This window comes from Camelus bactrianus, chromosome 3 (genome assembly GCF_048773025.1).
Source record: "Camelus bactrianus isolate YW-2024 breed Bactrian camel chromosome 3, ASM4877302v1, whole genome shotgun sequence".
Lineage (NCBI taxonomy): Eukaryota > Metazoa > Chordata > Mammalia > Artiodactyla > Camelidae > Camelus > Camelus bactrianus.
Genome location: NC_133541.1, coordinates 9809346 through 9827644, shown reverse-complemented (window position 1 = coordinate 9827644; position 18299 = coordinate 9809346). Strand labels below are relative to the sequence as shown.

General features: G+C 45.6%; 1 protein-coding gene across 2 annotated transcripts in view; it reads left to right on the top strand.

Moving 5' to 3' along the window:
• The window catches only part of CTNND2 (catenin delta 2), an 886271-nt gene that overhangs the window by 494946 nt on the left and 373026 nt on the right, over positions 1-18299 (top strand). For both annotated transcript variants that reach the window (XM_074356308.1, XM_074356299.1), the window contains exon 8: positions 16334-16528. In XM_074356308.1, coding sequence (XP_074212409.1) covers positions 16334-16528 — 195 coding nt within the window. The remainder of the gene's footprint in view (positions 1-16333; positions 16529-18299) is intronic.

Genomic DNA, 18299 nt, shown 5'->3' with positions numbered 1-18299 from the left:
AGATTCTTAATCAATGATTGTAATCAACATTGATCGAACACAGAGAGGAATTTGGTCCAGTCGCGTGCATCCTGTTCCCCTGCCAGACAGATATCAGACTCATTATTTGGAGGGGATCACACACTATCAACCCCACATTCCGCATATTTGGAGATCTCAGGTCCCTTCCCTGGTTTGTTAATACTTCCAGGTGGACCTGTTGTAAGAAAGAAAAGGGGAAAAAAAGCCTAATCCTAGATAAAAGCTTTGCAAGTCTCTGCTGTCAGGTTCTCAAAGGAAACGTGAAGTCTGCCCAGGTAATGAGCGAGGGAGTTTGTTTATCACGGAGCCCTTGGGATGTGGTCGGAATGCAACGCGGTATCTGGCTGCTTCTGCACCTTTACACTGCATTTCCTGAAGGTGATTCTTCCCTGCCTGGGGACGAACACTTGAACAAGTCACATGAACCTTCTGGCTCGCCCTTAACTTAAAAAAAAAACAAAAACAAAACCTAGTTTAGATTTACTAATTAGAATGTGATCAGCCTGTGATACCAATCAACACTTTAATCTTCTTTCAAAAATGGCTACAGCTGACTGTCAACCGGAACGTCCGGGGGTTCTTTGGAATGAGGCCTCGCTGGAGAGCCCTCCAGCGTTTCACCCATTGCGTCCCCGCTGGCCGTGCCCGCAGCCCCAGCCCCTCCTGTGAAGCTCTTGCTCTCTGAGCCCAGGCATCTCCTGCTCAGAATGTGAAGTAGCTCTCTCTCCTGCACCGTGCACTCTGCCATCCTGCACCCCAGCACACTTGCGGAGGGTGGGCTGAAACCCACACATTGACTCTCTCCGGCTTCCATCCACAAAGTGCCCGCACCTGAGTGGTCTCATGGAAACCCACCCTCTCCATGCTTTCTCTCCAGGGAGGGCAGGGTCTAAAATCTCTTTAGTAAACCTTGTCTGTCCTTGGTCCCATTTGACAGCCTCCATCTGCCTAAGGACCCAGGACTCACAGAATGGCGATCAGACCTCCCTTTTAAAATCTCTTCATGCAGCTTCTGATCACTCTTATGTTGGTATCTGATTTCTGTCCAATTGATGTCCATCCATGTCAGACAGCAGGGAGAGTGTTGGTTTAAAATTCAGTTTCTGTAAGTTAGAAGCTGGATCTGGAACTAAATGTTTGGGATGGTAGGGGCCTAAAAGGCTTTCCTGATGTCTTTCTTTTTTATTGATTCACAGAAATTAATATCTTCCCTTCTGTCCCTGCTACATGGTGACCTTGCTAGTTAAAATGGGGTAAACAGGTCTTTTTTATTCTTTTTGTAGGAAAGTGGCATCTTTATGTGCAAGCCTTTCCCATATTATTGATACTTATATGATTTTGGTCATGCTATAATTTAACTGGGAACATGTAAATTTGAAAAATAACAGTGTATCCTGGACAACAGTTAAAAATTACATACTCTCTTTACTCATTTGTCTCCCCTATGTCTCAGGCCCTCCAAAACTTAACTTTCTGAAAAAGATAGTTGAGAATTAAAATGGGAAATAAATCCACAGATGAGACAAGAAAACAGAGGCCAGTGGGTGGGTGTCACCAATAAGCAAGCCATATTAACATTTTTCTAGAAAGCAAAGTAGGTAGGAGTGATAAGCAATGGAAATGCAGACGTTTCTCCCAAGAATTTGCTCCACCAGCCTGGCGGAGGTGGACTGGCTGTCTTCAGTGAGTGCTTGGACAGGCTCAGCCATCAGAGTTGAGCTGGGAGTGGGAAGAGAAGTGAGAGGTTCATTGAAAGTCAGCACTCGAGACAATCCTAAGTTGGCTCCCCCCTCCTACTGCCTCCTCTCCCTCCCTCCAAGACGGCGACCCGGTGGCCAGTGCTCACTCCAAGGTGAAGACCAGGAGTGCGCTTTGAAGAAACTGAACACACTACCTGGGCAAGTTAGACTTCAGTTATGGCTGCTCGAGGCCCAGGTGAAGTTCATTTCATACAGGCATGTTGGGTGGTGGGCTGGCAGGGGGGCTCAGAGCTGCCCCCCAGCCTCTCCTGAAGGAAGACCACCGGCCCATGTGCCCCACCCTCCTCATCAGAAGTTCTAACGCAGGGACACGCAGTGGGAGACACTTCTATTTATATTGTAGCAGAAGAAGCTGCCCCTGAGTTTCTTTCTCAAATTAGCCAGAATTACTGAGGCATTTGTGTGAATTAGTGGCAAGAAAAAAAAAACCAGAAAACATGAGCTGTCAGTAGAAACCGATGATTTACAGGGGAAAAAAAGGAGATTAAAAGAAACAAGCCAAAATTTTAGGTTCAGTACTGAGAAGGAGTTAAGATCTTCTATTTATTAAGTAAGAGCTGGATTGATGGGTGAAAGGATCAAAGAACAAGAAAATCTTTTTAGGCTGTAGAAATATAACTACCCACATTAAAAATGTGGTAGCATGAGTGGGAAATAGGCACAGAGATGACTGGGAAGGCAGAACATAAAGGGAAGGAGACAGAAAATGAGAATAAAGCAGCAAGCACCATAAAGGGCAAATCCAGGAGATCTGACATATGACTGCAGTCCCAGGATGAAAATGGGGGGAAGCAAATTATCCAGGAAGCAGTACAGAATGATTTCTCAGAGCCGGGGGACCTGTGTCTTCCTAGGAAGCACCCTGTGCTTGGAATAGAAAATATTTTATATTCTGCATCGTGAAATTTCATAGCACCAATGTAAAAAGACCCTAAAACCTCTGGGAGGAATAAAACAGATGCCACCCGACTTGCAGTAGTAATAGTAGAGGATGAGGAGCAATTAGGTGATGCCCTCAAAGTTCTGAGGGAAAATAAGTTTCCGCCTGAAATCCACACGGAGCCAGATTATCCACCATCTACAAGAAGGTATCAGGTATTTTCAGACTTGTAGGTACTCATAAAAATCTATCTCCTACGCACTCTTTCCTGGAAAGTTACTACAATTGAAGGATGTACTCTAGCTGAATAAAGGCATCAAACAAGAGGGAAACATGGTACCCAGGAAACAATGGATACTGACTGAGGGGCAGTGAAGTCCCTGTGGGCGGGAGGGCAGGAGGGCGCAACTGGGCAGCAGGCCAGCGAGAAGGGAAGGTGGGGCTCCACACAAGAATGCTGACCGTCATCAACGGAACGTTGGGGAAGTTCCAAAGGAGCCTGAGTAATTCTAATATTTAAGGACAGAACGAGTAGAAACATGAGTAAGAGGATTGGACTTAATTGCAGACGGAGAAGAAATCATTGTTCATGCAGTTGAGTTTGACAGATACAGGAGACGGTGGTTAACAGCATGGATGGGGGGCCGGACAGACGTGGTGCGTGTCTTGGTTTCATTACTTACGAGCGGTGTGACCTTGGGTAGTGGGGTGCAGTTCAGCAGGTGTTTTCCTGGGCACCTCTTTTGTGCTGGGCCCTCTTCTAGGTGCTGGGCGCCCACCTGTGAACAGTGGACGCCACAGCCCCTGTCCGCTTGGAGGTAATGGTCTGCTACTGATCGGTTTCTCGATGGTGAGAAGAGCCGTGAGAAGAGTGAGGCAAGGAGGGCTGTCATCGGGCAGCGTGGCCGAGCTCTCCACGATGAGGTCTCCACTGAGCAGACACCCGAAGCAGGGAGCCACTGTGGATGGATATCTGGGGAAGAATGTATCAGGCAGAGGGAACAGCCAGTGCAAGGGTCCTGAGGTGAAATCATGCTTCTCTGAGATCGTTCGCACATCCTCTAGTGGGGACAGCACTCCCGCAGCCATCATACAGAGTCATCATGAGGACCATAGGAGCTGCGATCGTGCCTATCAATTACTTATTAGCAAGCCTGCTTGTTAAAAGGGCCCAGTAAATTGTAACTGCTGTGACTAGGGAGAATCTTGTCAGCCCAGCTCTGCCGGGCATTCTCATATAAATAAGATGGGAGTCATGACTCCAGGGGTCTGCCTTGCCTGGAAGAGGGTAGAAGTGACATCGGTTCAGAAGTAGCTAGTCATGCCCAGAGCAGAGAGAGGGCCAGGCTGGGGGCATCCCTGGAGGGAGAGGCACGTCCAGGTAGGAGGATCAGAAAAGGGTTCCTGAAGGAGACAGCATCTGAGGTTGGATTTAGAAAGTGCACCTGGACAGGTGCACAGAGGAGAAGAGGCATCTGGCTAGGGAGGGGAGCGTAACACGTCAGTTATTTACAAGTGTCCAGTGATGCCGTGAGTCCTGGGGTGGATAAGGTGCAGCTTAGGGCAGGCACCGGGGATGCACGTGAGATCATGGCTGCTCATGGTCTGAGGTCTGCTCTCCTAAACTGACTCTCAGGAGGTGTGACCACATTCGGGAGGCACTGGGGACCTGGTGATGGTTCCCTGAGGAAGGATTTTTACCCCACTTTTTTTTTTTTTTTAATAAGGGTCCATGAGATTTTTTTTTTTCAAGAATAAATTAACTAGAACACCTTACAAGCTTCTTTTCACTTGGGATTAGAACCCCAGGAAGTATGTAAATGAATACCTGAGACAAGATGTTAGAGGTTGGAGGTAAAGTGAATGTTCGAGAGATCTGAAGAGGAACAGATTAAAATGGGACTCGTTCAGGGGCCCCAGCGTTGAGCCAACTCCCAGGACAATTCCCCTTTCCCTCGAGAACCGGGGCAGGTAATTGCAGCCAAATGTTCCTCTGGCCCTGAATCCTGGGAATCTGTCTTCTTTCTTCCATGCTACGGATCACATAGATGGCTGTTAGAAAGAGGCGTCTCCTGGCAAAATGCTCTTAGGTACGATGTTGAATCAGAGAAGGAAAGGACAGGGTGGGAAGAGAGAGGGAGACACACGCAGCCCTGCATTTGCTGGTCTCCTGGACCGTGGCTTGCCTAGCTCCTGTCTGCCCCGTGCTGTGAGCTCCCCTCCCCAGCCTCGGTGCCTCTGAACTTAGTGTCAGCGGCGCATCGATGGTAAAGTATTCCTGGGTCTCTTTGCAGGGCTTACGCAGTTTAGGTCATGGGTGTGGGTTAATTTGGGCAAACAGGCGTCTGTGCTGGCCCCTCACTTTAAGTGTCAGCCTCAGTTCAATGATTCTAGTTCACCAGCATCTCTGCCTTAATAAATATGATGCTGCTTTGAAACATTTTTCTTTTTACCCAAGCAGGAGAGATTATGGGAAGACCAACCGTTTTAGTAGATGTGCAAATAACCTGAAATAATTAATAACTTAAAATCTTTCATAATGGAGTTAATTCACAACCATGCCCACATCAGAATCCCTCCTACCACTGTATTTAACTATCCTGCATTTTGAAATTTTTAAAAATTTGTCATATATTTAGTCTATGTTACACAGAAAATATATATAATAATATAGTTTCTACTTATATGTATTCTAAATATATGGCAGAAATCACTGCACACACCTATGTATATGTACATGTCATACACATATCCATGTATGTGCATATATGTATTTTTATATTTGTGCAATACTTTGCATTTTCTGTAGAATAACTAAAGTGAAATACCTGAAGTCTCTAAAAGCTACTCCCAAACGGACCTGTGTGTATTTTTTGTGCTGTGTATTACGAAACCACTGACGTTGATACAAAGAAGAAAGTGTTCTGAACTTTCCTGCAATCAATCAGAAGAGGCAGAGCATTTAAATACGTGGACAGAAGGGCTCCCGGAGGGCAGCTGCGCCCCCTGCGTATTTCTGAACTCCTCACCCCACTTCATCTAGTAGATATTCAGCAGGTATTTTCAACGAACTGTCAGAAAGGTCGCCAGCCGGTGGAAGTGTTCCGTCCCGTGGGTAACTGCAAACCATCCTTAGCACAGAGCGAAGCATGAACACCAAGATGCCAGGTTCTCCTCCAAGTGAGTGAAACCTTAAAAAATCACTGACAGCTGACAGAAAAACTTGGCTCAATGGGTATGGAAAATCTGTAGATCAGATGCCTGTTCCCTAACCTCGGAGTTCCCCGACGCTTTGGGAAGAGGCTTCCTCGGTTCTGTGGGAGTAGGTGTCAGTCGCAGGACTCACAGAGGCCCGGGACAGCAGCCCGTGGCATGTCAGGCTCCCCTGGAGAGCCAGCAGCTCCCTGTGTGTGAGCCTGCAGACGGAGATCAGAAGGGCAGACAAGGCCTCTTCTGTGGTGTCTGCGTGCAGTGAGGGCCTGTTCAGGGACCCGCGGGCAGAGGCTGGGCAGCAAAACGAACCCGAGGAAAACCGTTCATGGTGTTGACCGAGCGGACTTGAGCAGCCCCTCCAATTTCTGTTTGCTTATAAATGTCTTCACCCAGACTTGGTAGCACTGATTTTTCCTGTTCAGCTTCCCCGACGGTGCGTGGGCCCACAGGTGCTGTGCCTTCTTAAAGAGGGCGAGCCCATCCTGACCTCAGATGATACGTGCGCTTCCTGGTGTTTCTGGCTTCAACCTTAGCTCTCCTTGGATGGACTGCAACCTGTTAAAGGAGTCAAAACCTCCCGTAGGACACAAGCTGCGTTTCAATAATTGACGTAGGAAAGGGAAGTCTGTATACATTTCTCTAGAATGAATAAGACACACACACACGCACAGACGCACACAGGTGTTCATTTAGGTCTTGAGCTCAGCCAGTTGGAGGCAGATCAGGCCACAGTCCTCTTCATGGCTCAGTCAGTAGCTGGTTGTTGGGGCTGACACTTCCACAAACAGACCCCTTCCCCTTGACAGCCTTCTAGCAAATACATTGTATTTGTTTTGCACTGGAAGAGTCAATACAGATTTCTGTGCTAGAGAAGCACCGCTAACATCACTACCGTCCCACGCCAACTGGTGGTTTAGTAGCAACTTCTTTGGATAAGACAACAGACAAAAACTGGGCGGGAGAATTGTAACTGAACATAGATCTCATCAATCGTGCATTTATTAGGGAATGACTGCTTTAATATACTGGTATTCCTCTAATAATTCTGCACACATAATTCAGCGACTAACTGGATTCCAAAACACACACGTACAAATATGAAAGCTTTTAATCAGAAAAGAATCAAGGAAAAATTTTAGTCTGCAGAACTGTGTATTACACAGCATATTTCCTCTCTTTTCAAACTCTTTTTTCATGTGCCAAGGATTATGGTGAGTAAAATAATAAAGCTTTTAACAAGTGTTGCTATAAAGACGTTATAAATGGTAAATATAGAGAGTGACTAATCTGTGAAGCAGTTTATTTGCCATCTTTGTCCTATAAATTATGCTGAGAAGTTTATGGTGCCTTTTTCTTCTGGAATTATCAGTAAGCCCGTCCTGTGGGTACTGGTGAAGCGTGGACAGCATTAGAAAACAGATACAAGAATACATTTTAAGGCTGAGTTTTTGCAGCTAAAGATTGAATTTTTGAAAAGAAGTTTGCACAGCTATCTATGATATGTGAAGCACAATCTGAGTAAAAGACCTGTTCAAGATGCTGAGATGCAAAAGCATCCTGGTTCAGATGTTTTTTTTCAAAATATTTAAAGCGATTTATGAAGAAAATTGCTTGCTTTTATCTGATACAGCCCTTCTCCTTGTGTATACGTTGAGAATTTCATCTGTGCCCTTTGATGGGCAAAAACCACATGCACAAAAATGAAAACTGAGCTTTTGTCCCTCAGCAGCCAGCACTTTGGAAAGCACAGTGAAGACTTCCCGCCCCTTGCAAAGTTCATCTTTTTGATATAACAGAAAATGTGGGTCAGGAGCATGTTGTTCTGGATTCCCTTCCTGGAAAGACTCATAATTATCCATAGCAACTAGATCTGGAAGCCAGCCTCCAGATGTTCTGTTCAAGGGTTGCACGGATGGGGTACTGAGAAACAGCTGTGGAGAACTAAAATGACACTCACTCAATTTTATCTAACTTATTGGTAAAGAAGAGTACCTGTGTGGATATGGGGCTGGCCATTAAAAACCCTGGTGACTGACGCATTCATAAAGCCCCAGCTGTTAGACGCCGCGACATCAGTAGTTAACCAGGACAGTTGAAGGTGACAGTGAACCCAGCTCCTGGTCCAACCACCCAGGAGGCTGCTGCCAAAAGCGGCTCCCGGATAGGAGCCTGGGTTGGAAGCAGACATTAAATAGAATGCCCATCCTGGGTGGAAACGCAGGAAATGCATGCAATCTGTGAACTTGGGGGAATGTCCCAAAAAGAGACTAATTGCAGCGTGGTGGCCGGCACGCCTGGGGCAGCGACCACCTTCCCCAAGGCAAAAACCATCTTCGACTTTGCCTAGTCTCAGAGGTATCGCTGCCTTCCTGCAAAGTTCAGAAATTACACCCACGCCAAGAGGAGGTTACCCCCCTCCCCCCACACCTGAGAATGGATGCTTCTGTGGGTGTTCTGACTATCCAGCCCAAGGGGGCCTGCAGAGCACCAAACCCTGACCTGCGTGCCTCAGGGCCTCACACTGGCCCTGGGTCTACTAGGCCTGACCCTAACCATCCAGAGATAGGTCCCTCCTTAGAGACACATGGGGAGTGGTTTGGACTCGTGTGTTCCCTGGCCCATCCCCTGAGGTCCTGACTCAGTGGTCTGGAGTGGGCCCTAGCATCGGCAGTGTATACAACAGTCCAGGTGTTTTAAAGTCCACTCGTCCAGGTGAGCACCATGTACATTCTCCCGGGGTTGAGAAGCACCGTGCTGAATCCTTACATGGGGGTGCCCTGTCGTAACGCAGGTAACCCAGATACTTGTTTTCCCAGAATCAGCCGAGAAGCTCAGTGATGGCAGCAGATGCATGCCTGTCCACCTGTACCTGAGAAGTTGGTCCTATAGCTGGAAGGATGCTCTGGTGGTTGTCCCCAGCAGGGACTCTTGCCCCAGCTTGCCTGCTCACAGACGCCTTTGCGTGCCCCTGGGTGTCTGGTGGGGCCTGACCACCTAGAGCTAAGGTCGGTCACTCCTGCAGCAGCCTGCAGGCTGACACCTGACCCCTAGGCTGGGGAAGCCCGTGGCAGCCCAGACGACGCTCACACGTGGTGGCCAGCACTGCCGCGTGCTGGACCAGGGTTAGCGGCACCTGCTGAGGTGCCGTCAGCGCGGCCACTGTCTCACTATGACCTTGACCTGTGCCTTTATTGAGGCGCTTGTGTCTGTTTAATAAGGCAGAGGGGACAAAAGGCATCGCTGTGCCTGCCTCCAGGGCCCCACAAAGATGCCACAGTTGAAGTCAGCTAGCAACCAAGTTGCAGCCGTAGCTAAATCAGTGTGTCCCGGCTTCTCCAAGGGTGGTCTGTGGACCAGCGACACCTGCATTGCCGAGAACTTGAGAAAAATTTAGAACCTCAGGCGCTCCCCCAAACCTGTTGAGTCAGAACCCAAATGTTAGTCAGGGGACTCATACGCACATGGCGTTTTGAGAAATACTGAAATACACAACTAGCCTGCTCAGCTCCTCTCCACCTACCCCGAGGTAAGAAACCACAAGCAGACAGGTGCTGGCCCACCGCTGTTCGTCTTGTGTGTTTCACTAGAACTAGGACCTTCTTAGACAAGTAGACTTGGAGCCAGATTGGAGTTGTGATGACACAGGACACCGTCCACCTCACTGAGGACGCAGAGCCCCGAGACCCTGGACTGAAAATAAAAACGGAAATGGTCCGTCCTAAGATTGCAAAGATATCAGATGCCACGTTCCTCATACTTCACGAGCCATGTCTTGTCACTTTCCAGGTGCCTGCCTGTCACAAAAGGAACTGAACAAAAGACGCCTGTGTTTCTAACTGCCTGAGAAGAAGTGCTGGTGGTTAGGGAGGAAAGGCCAGACCCAGGGTCATCTGCTGCCACAGGGATGAGGTCTCAGGGGCACACTTGCTGCTGGAGCCTGGCCTTGACTTTGCTCAACACGCTGGTCACCCGCTGCGGATCGTGTGTGTTTCCCACAGGGCCCCAGTTCACACCTGACCGCAGTAGGACGCACTAACTGTATGTGCTCGTCATTCATCTGTTTGTTTTTCCAAGTTGGAACTGTTTTAAAAAGAAAATCCCTTTTTCTTCTTTGCAGTTTTCAGCCTCTTTACAATTTTACTTCTTCTTGTTACTCTTCTGCATGGAATAAATTCAGAATAAATTCTGCAAAATTGGAGGAAGGAAAGCCTCACCCATATCTGGGTGATGCGGCCTCTGAGGAAACACAACTGTCACCCAGATTTGGTGATGTGGCAATCAACATGTTAAATTATTCTCACGGGGAAATCTTTGAGTCCTGATAGATCACAGTGTTCATTTGGTGAAAGGTGAGGTGAGGCCTCATAATTACAGTAAGTTGTATTGGAAACTTTATCGAGAATGCTTCAGCATTTTGTACCTTGTCAGGGACCTGTGAGCATTCAAGTTCTTTGTGATAGCAGCAAAGTTGTATGACGTTAGCATAATGTGTGAAAATCTAGGGTTTATGGAGATGATGAAACAGGAGGGCATTTTCCAAAGCAGACTTACCATTTATATCATTAGATGGCCTGTTACATTAAAATTATGAGGCTTCAGTGCAGTTTTATCATTGAATGCATTTGAATTCATAATCTCCCTTCCAGATAACAGTCTGAAATATGGCTCTTAGCCTATAGTACAAGAAATGTGTTTGTATATTTTAACATTTATAATAACATCAGATACAATGTCAAGCTAAGTCAATGAGTGAATGATCATTCACAGGTAGAATTTAGTGCATGGACTTGACTCAAGATACACAGGAAATCGTTTGGGGTCCTATAAAATGCTAAATTATTTTGTGAATTGGCATAGGAGTAGGGAGTTAGATTTTGGAATTTTGATTTGAGTCAAAAACAAAAATCAAGAATAGAACAAGTAAATCCTTATTATCACAAGTATTTCCCAGATCTGCAGTGGGATATTTGCCTCCCTCAGCAATTTACTTAGCATACAGTTATGATATGATGAAATTAACCAAAATTATGTGATTTTTTTTTGTATTTCTGAAAGTGCTTTTTTGCTGAGGTCGTTTTTCACCCTGGAGTTTAATGATAACAGATATCAAGCCAGACTTTTTAGGAAGTTCAAAGTCCACAAAAGAACTGGTTCAAAGCCATCAGCCATCACCAAGGGAAGGCTCCCTGCCCACACAGCCATGCTGCTTGGACACGTTGCTTAGTGATACCAACGTGTCGGCTGGGGACATACTCCTGAAATCAGAGCATTCAGCAAGGAAAGAGGTGCAGTGAGGATGTGCAAGGGGAAATCTGCTTCTATAGATTACTGAGTTTTAAAAAAATCTGTTCAGTTTTTATAGTCAATTGTAGTATGAACTCATAAAGAGTTCTTACGCGAACTGGCATTTCTTTTAAAAGACAATATGGATTAAATAGATATTAATAAAATCACTTCTATAAAGATTCTGAAATGAGTCTCCTGCAGAGGGCCTTTGCTCTCACTGCTGGTCCCCTGTCTGAGAAACACCTGGCTCTTCCTCCAGCACGGCTCCTTCTCTGCCCTGGTGAAAGTGTCTGCTGAAATGTCAGATGCTCAAAAAGAACTTTCCTGATCATCCTATCAAACAGTGTACCCTCTGACGGTGTCTTCTTGCCCCACTGTACTTTATCTCCTTCAGTACCTTTATCTCTGTACCGACTTGAATGTGATGACTTACTTATTTTCAAGGCAGGAACCTTGTCTGCCTTAAGCACCGTGGTGTCCGCAACTCCTCAGAGTCACTCACTCAGCAAATATGTGTTGAGTGAATGAATACATCAATCAGTACGGATTAACTGGTACATGTAAACACTGTGTGTAAACTCTAGGCCCTGGAAATTTATTTGCAAATCAGTTTAAAAGTGATAACTGTTTCGTATCACTGGTCAGATGGAACTGAGCCTGTGGGACACTCTGACCCAAGGGAAATGTGGGTGGAGGAGAGAGACAAGCCAGGCAGCAAGCATACTTTACCCTTTTTGCTCCATACTTATTTTCCACGTCAAGAACTCCCTACGCGTCCACTCCTGCCTCCTCCTGGACTAGTGGGTGTCCGTCATCTTCGCTTTGCAGGTTTCATTTTTGCCGTATCCCTTCCTAAAAAGGATTCCACCTTCCCTCGGTCATGTCCATATTTCTTTCCCTTTTGAACATCATTCATTCCCTCATTCTTTGCAGCTATCCATTAAAAAGCATCACTAATGCTTTTTTAAGAAAAAAAAATCAAACTATAAGATTTACATCTTGCAGTGGTACTTCACAAAATTATCCATTTTTTACATTTATAATATATCAGAATTAAATCTCTTAAGTTGTTTTTGATATTTTGCTAGTGTAAGTAGTGTTTGATTGCTTAAATCCAAAGAGGTATTTTCACGAGATCGCATCATTTCTTGACTCTAAGATCAAGTGGTGTGAGAGTCCTTTTTTCAATGTCGCTTTATCAGTTGCAGAGCCCGTCACACCCGATTTCTCTCTCCTTGATCCTCCCACAATCGTGTGCCACACAGACGCATGTATTATTATCTGTATTTTTATGCTTGAAGAAACCAGGGCTCAGAGGGGTCCAGTGACTAGCCTTGATTTGCCCTGCTGGTTAAACACAGATCTGGGGCCCAAATCGTATCTTCCCATTTCAGGTTGTTTGGGCAAAATTGACACAAGGAAGAGCAGTAGATTTAGATGCTGCTTCTGTTTACTTCACACCTTTGGATATTATGTATCTTCCCTCCCGAGGCCCCCTATCATGTGTAGAGTTGGAAGGTGAGCCGTGCGTTCAAGCTTCTGCATAGGAGTTGCTCATGTAAGTGGTGGTGCTGGAGTGAAGGCGTAGGGCCCCTCCACTCTCCAGGGGTCCAGGGTGCCCACCCCTCTGAGCCCCGATTGCCCTTACCTCCGTCTCTGCGCAGAACTGAACCTCTCCTCTCTCCTCCCACCAGCAGTGCCAGAGCCGAGTGGCCAGGAGGGACCAGGTTCTGGGCCATCTGAGCATCCCTTCGAGTCAGCAGTGAGCTGGTGACTGAGGTCCTGGGGCAGATGTGAACTCTTGTGCAGCAACTGTCCCAGGTGCAGTCCTACATCAGTTTGCAGGTTCCCAGTCCTCCGGGACCTGCAGGAGGCCCGGCCCGCCCAGAGCACCCGTGGGACTATTACAGTGCCCTTCACCCTTCAGCCCTCCTGCATCACAAACTGTCTTAGCCTGTAAGCTGAGCATTCATGTTTCAGATGGGCATCTTCAAACCCATTGATTTCAGAAACATCAGATAGGAAAATTATCAGGGCCTGAGCTCTCTAGACCCAAACTTTGTCTTGTGAAGAGGGAGGGAAGAGTAAAGCATGTGATAGCTTTGAAATCTTAGTGTAGGGTGAGGTAAGCATCGTTGCAGAACTTGGTCATAAAGTGCTGTCTGGACACGGGTATTACACTCGTTACATTCACACAACCGATGTCTGCGCTGGCGGGGGAAGGTGATGCACTTGGTCTGGTCCATGGAGTCTGCTTTGCCTTTTCTCTTTGGCTCATCCGTATTTCCATGGCCCTTTGTCACCCTGCAGTTCTGAACCGTCCGCTTGGTCAAGGTGAAGTTCTCAGAATTGTTCTCCACCAACATAATCGGCCTTGACATCTGTGACATTCCGACAAAGTCTGTTTCTCCAGCATTTTTTTCTTGTTATGTTCACATTGTTCTGGTTCCTGGCAAAGATACAAATGTTTGCCAGTGGTGTTTTGAGTCCAGTGTAATACTGAGGACTCACTGTCAAATAGACCATAATGGTGAAAGGAAATTATTACTAAAGAAAAGTGCATCTTCTTTGAATTGGCAAGTATGTTCACCATCTCATGAAATTTTGGAGCATACTCCCAGAAGAGGCTGTGGGAGAATTTTTTTCTCAAAATTGCCCCAAATAAAATAGGCCTTGTTAATATGGATCTGATACGTTCTTTCTTAAACAAGAGTGGTAGAAGGCATGAATTCCAGAAGCTGCACTTTTAACCTTTAATTCCTTGCATCTCTGTTTCCTCTGACTTCTCTCTGTCTCTCTTGCCAGTAACTGTGCCCACCCATGAGCAACTGGAACCTGATCACAATGGATGAAAAGGAGTGTCAACAACGCTCCTTTTAAAATGCCTTATCTCATTGCTATGCATAATGCTGAAATATGCAGGTGTCTTTTGCACAGATGTTTCTACAGGGAAACACTGTGAACTTAAAGGTTGTATCAAAAGCATGCTAATTAAAAAAGGATGGTATATTATTCAAATATTTAATAATTTTACTTTGTCTTTGTCTTAATACCAGCACATGGAAATTCTGATAATCTACCTCATCTTAAGATTCTTGCTTCTTGCCTAGGACCCTTGGTCATTAACTTCTGATTTATATAGTGATAACAATTTCCTAATGCCCAGTAAATGCTTACAAAAAGAGGCTTTTCACACCTGCCCTCAGATCACGCCACCACTTCAAAGGCCAGCGAATCCTTGCTCATCGTTGGATGTTTCCAGCTGCTTACCATCAAGGAATGATGATATGGGTTACAACTATAAATCTGCCAGTGATGGAGAACTTTTATTTAACTCTGTGGCGTTTGGATCTGATGACTGTTCCCTTGTTTTCACGCTTGTAAGTCCTTGGCAATTTTATCAAAAGCTTCAGAAGTAGGAAGAATTGACAGCAGGAACTCAAAGCATATCATAACTTAAATATATTCCTGGAAAATTTGAGCATGAGATAATATTCAGTGTGATGTTGGCATTTGATAAATCAGATGCAATGAACTGAATTGTGCAAAACAGTAATTTTGAATCTATCCCTCAACGGAATGCTATCTAAATCAGAATTTATTTAATTACTAGCAAAGGGAAAGGTAAGGAACCTGCCTACTTTATTCCTTTCCCTTTCCTCCAATCATTCAGTGATTTTTTTATTAACACTGAATTCAAAGAAGTCTCAGCACTGCCCCAGTCATTTAGAACTGCTCTGCTTTGCGCTTAATTAAAAGTAAAGCAGCCCGTGTGAAAATACACCAGGAAAACATCGATCTGCTGGCAATTTCAAAGCTTTTGAATGGCTTGGTCTCCAAATATACTAGACAAGAATATTAAAATCTTTAGGGTTAGATGATCCTGAGGAAGTAGCCCTTGAGCACTGAAGATGTTGTCTGTAAAGTGGCCACCGGCGGAGACCTTGGACAGAGGTAGAGCTGTGCGCAAACATCACCAATCAGGGAGTTCCAACTCCCTCTTGCTTTAAGCTGGAATGCAGGGCTTCCAGCTGGGACTGTTCAAAGGAAGTTGACACTTAAATGCTAGCATTCCATGCGGGTATTAGCCTTGGAGATTTAGCTGAAGGGTCATTGCTAAAATCATCCATAGTCTCATTTGGTTCTTGTTTGAGTTCCGTACTCACTGATGCCCCGCGTCCTTCTCTGTCCCTAGAGGTCCTCCACTGCATCTGTCCCTGGGGTCGTGGCTCCCCTGGCATGTCTTCTCCTGTGATTCTCGCTGTACCTTGGATGAAATCTTCGCTCTCAGTCAGCATCTTCTTTTTCACATGTCCACTCAAGCTCTTAGCCCTCATTAAACTCTGTTTCCTTTGGTGTAGAGGTTCCCTGGTTCACAGCACTGCTTTAAAGCCACGTCTCTTCCCATGCAATGTAGAAAACCCAACAAGCAAGAGACACCAGTAAGGATTTACGTCTCCTACCAGGCGAAGGATGTGCAGCCTCAATTTGTAAATTAAACCAGTTAGTGGCACCATGTGTATGTATCTGGCCGTTTCAGAGCAAGATAGACTAAATGCACATGCTTTAGTTTGGAGGGTAAGGGTAAAGGAAAATGTAGCTTGGAAACCTTTTTCTTTAAAATCTGCTACTCTCAGGGACTTAGGCTGTTGTTACGTCTGAACATTTGGTTCATTCATTGTCCAGGGAAGCACTGCTGATGAGAACAGATTCTGGTCCACTTTTCAGGGGCAGCGCCAGGATGGCTTGCCATCACGGCTTATTCATTTGCTCATCATTTTAAATAATAATTTCCCATTGTAAAACTTCAGGGGCAAGGACTGTGGTATAATAAGAGGTTTTTGGGTTTGACTGTCTGCCTGGTTTCTTCGAAGAAGCCTGCTCCACTGGTTAGGCTGAGAAAAACGCTGTTTCACTGGCCAGTTCACTGTGGATTTTTCTCAGGATCTTTAGCATCCTTCTAGGAGATGTGGTCTGGGGGCAGAGCACGGTAGCTGGCTGATGCCGAGAAGCTGACTAGCTTGACCTGTTGCTGTCATCCCATGCTATCCATTAGCTTTTCTGCAGATTGCAGTGTTTCTGTCGTGCCCCCAAATTCGAACATGTCTTTGATCAAACAAGATCTGTCTGCATGTCGGTCGGATCTTAACGTCCCCTTGTTCTTTTATTTCAGCTGGGTCCCGGGCCTCATACAGCAGCCAGCACGGCCACCTGGGCCCAGAGCTGCGGGCCCTGCAGTCCCCAGAGCACCACATAGACCCCATCTATGAAGACCGCGTCTATCAGAAGCCTCCCATGAGGAGTCTCAGCCAGAGCCAGGGGGACCCTCTGCCGCCAGCACACACCGGCACGTACCGCACGAGCACAGGTGTGTACTCAGGGCCCCGGGTGGACTGTCCCCAGAGGGGTGGGTCTACTTGGGGACTTAAATAACACTCCCTCGTGAAAGGAGTGTTTATGTGTGTGCGTGCGCGCGTGCACCGTCTGCTCAGAAGCACTGTGATGCCCCCTTCTTCTCACATTCATGCCTGTGATCATGATGATGGGAACCCAGTGAGACTCCAGTTTAGCTCCCTGAGGCTATGGCAAATGAAAGAAGTCCCATGGGGGTTGTAAGCTTCTCAAACAGGGAAATGGAAGGAAGCACTACTAAGTTTTGGTGCATCATCAGTAATATATTTAATGAATATAACCACTTTGAGAAAGCAGAGTCTTTATTGTCCAGGACATGTAAAGGCACATGCCTAAAGCTGGTGAGTGTTTCTTAATGGTACAGTCCACTTATTTGGCAAGCTTGCGGTGGAAACACATATTTACTAAAAATGTGACGTATTTTTGTAAGACACTGAGAATTTATTTCATACACACTATCAAGTAGAATCATAGGAAGTTATTATTTAAAGGTCGGGTATTGGTGATTGCATATGGTTCAACTCTTTGGCTCTCCTGGATTAAATACATATTTTGAGTTGAACACAGCCACAAGTCGCACGAAGAAAGACAAGTGTTTTCCAGAAAAGGAAGCTGTTTGTGAAACAGCTGGTCAAATGGCATGATTAAGTGTGTTAAAGAACACTTCTCTGAACTAGCAAATCAGTGTAATTGAGAAGATAGAATCTCACTTACTCCAAAGCCTCACGTGGCTAAATAAACTTAGAAAAATATTATGCCTCTGGTTTGCAGTCAGTAGAGCTTTGTCCTTCATTTCTGATGAGACACGTGACCCTGCACGCGGGCTGAGACATGGGGACTTGGCACCCAGGGCTCTGCGTCTTCAGACTCTTGGAACTTCCAGTTGCCATGAAGGAGAGAGTAGCAATTTCGTTAAACTGCATTATGATCCTAAATTATACGTTTTGGAAGCCAGGCAAGCCGTGTCGCTTTTAGAGTTGATTATTGATATTTACATTTGAATATTTCAGTGCATCGTAGGAAGAAAGGCACAAAGTGCTCTTTATTTTACTTTTGACATTGTAAATGCCATCCAGGGTTCATGATGCACATCTCAGTTCAGACAGAAAGCATCCCCATTTATTTTTCTGTCAGAATTTCCCTCACCTTCATCCTGCTAAATCCACTCCAGTCTGTCTGGGGTTGGGCTATTGTAGCATTTCTTTTGTTGCATATTATTAATTAAGGTAATTTTATTTCCATGCACCTCTTCTAAAAGATAAAGATCATCTCAGTGACATTCAATGTCTAATTTGAAGAGAACCTGACAACAAAAAGGATTATATTGAGTCTCTGTTCCATATTCATATGTTCTTAGAATTATCTCTTGTTGATAAACTTCTGGGAGGTTAATGAAAAATTAGCTACAATAGGAAAAAAATACTCTATTCATCGATTGCTAATTAAAAACAGGGAAAGATGTTCACACTTAAAAAAAAAAAAAGGACAAGGACAGCAGCAAAGCTAGTGTCTTCTCTGGGCCAGGGGTTGGCAAACTACGGCTCACAGGCTGAGCCCAGCTGGCCAGCTGCTTAATAGCGCTCGTGAGTTTAGAATGATGATTACATTTTTAATGGTTTGCAATCCAAAGATGGATAATATTTTGTGGCATGTAAAAATTGTCTGAAATCTGGATTTCAGAGTCCATAAATGGTCATTGGAATCCAGCCCCGCCTACTTGTTGCCCT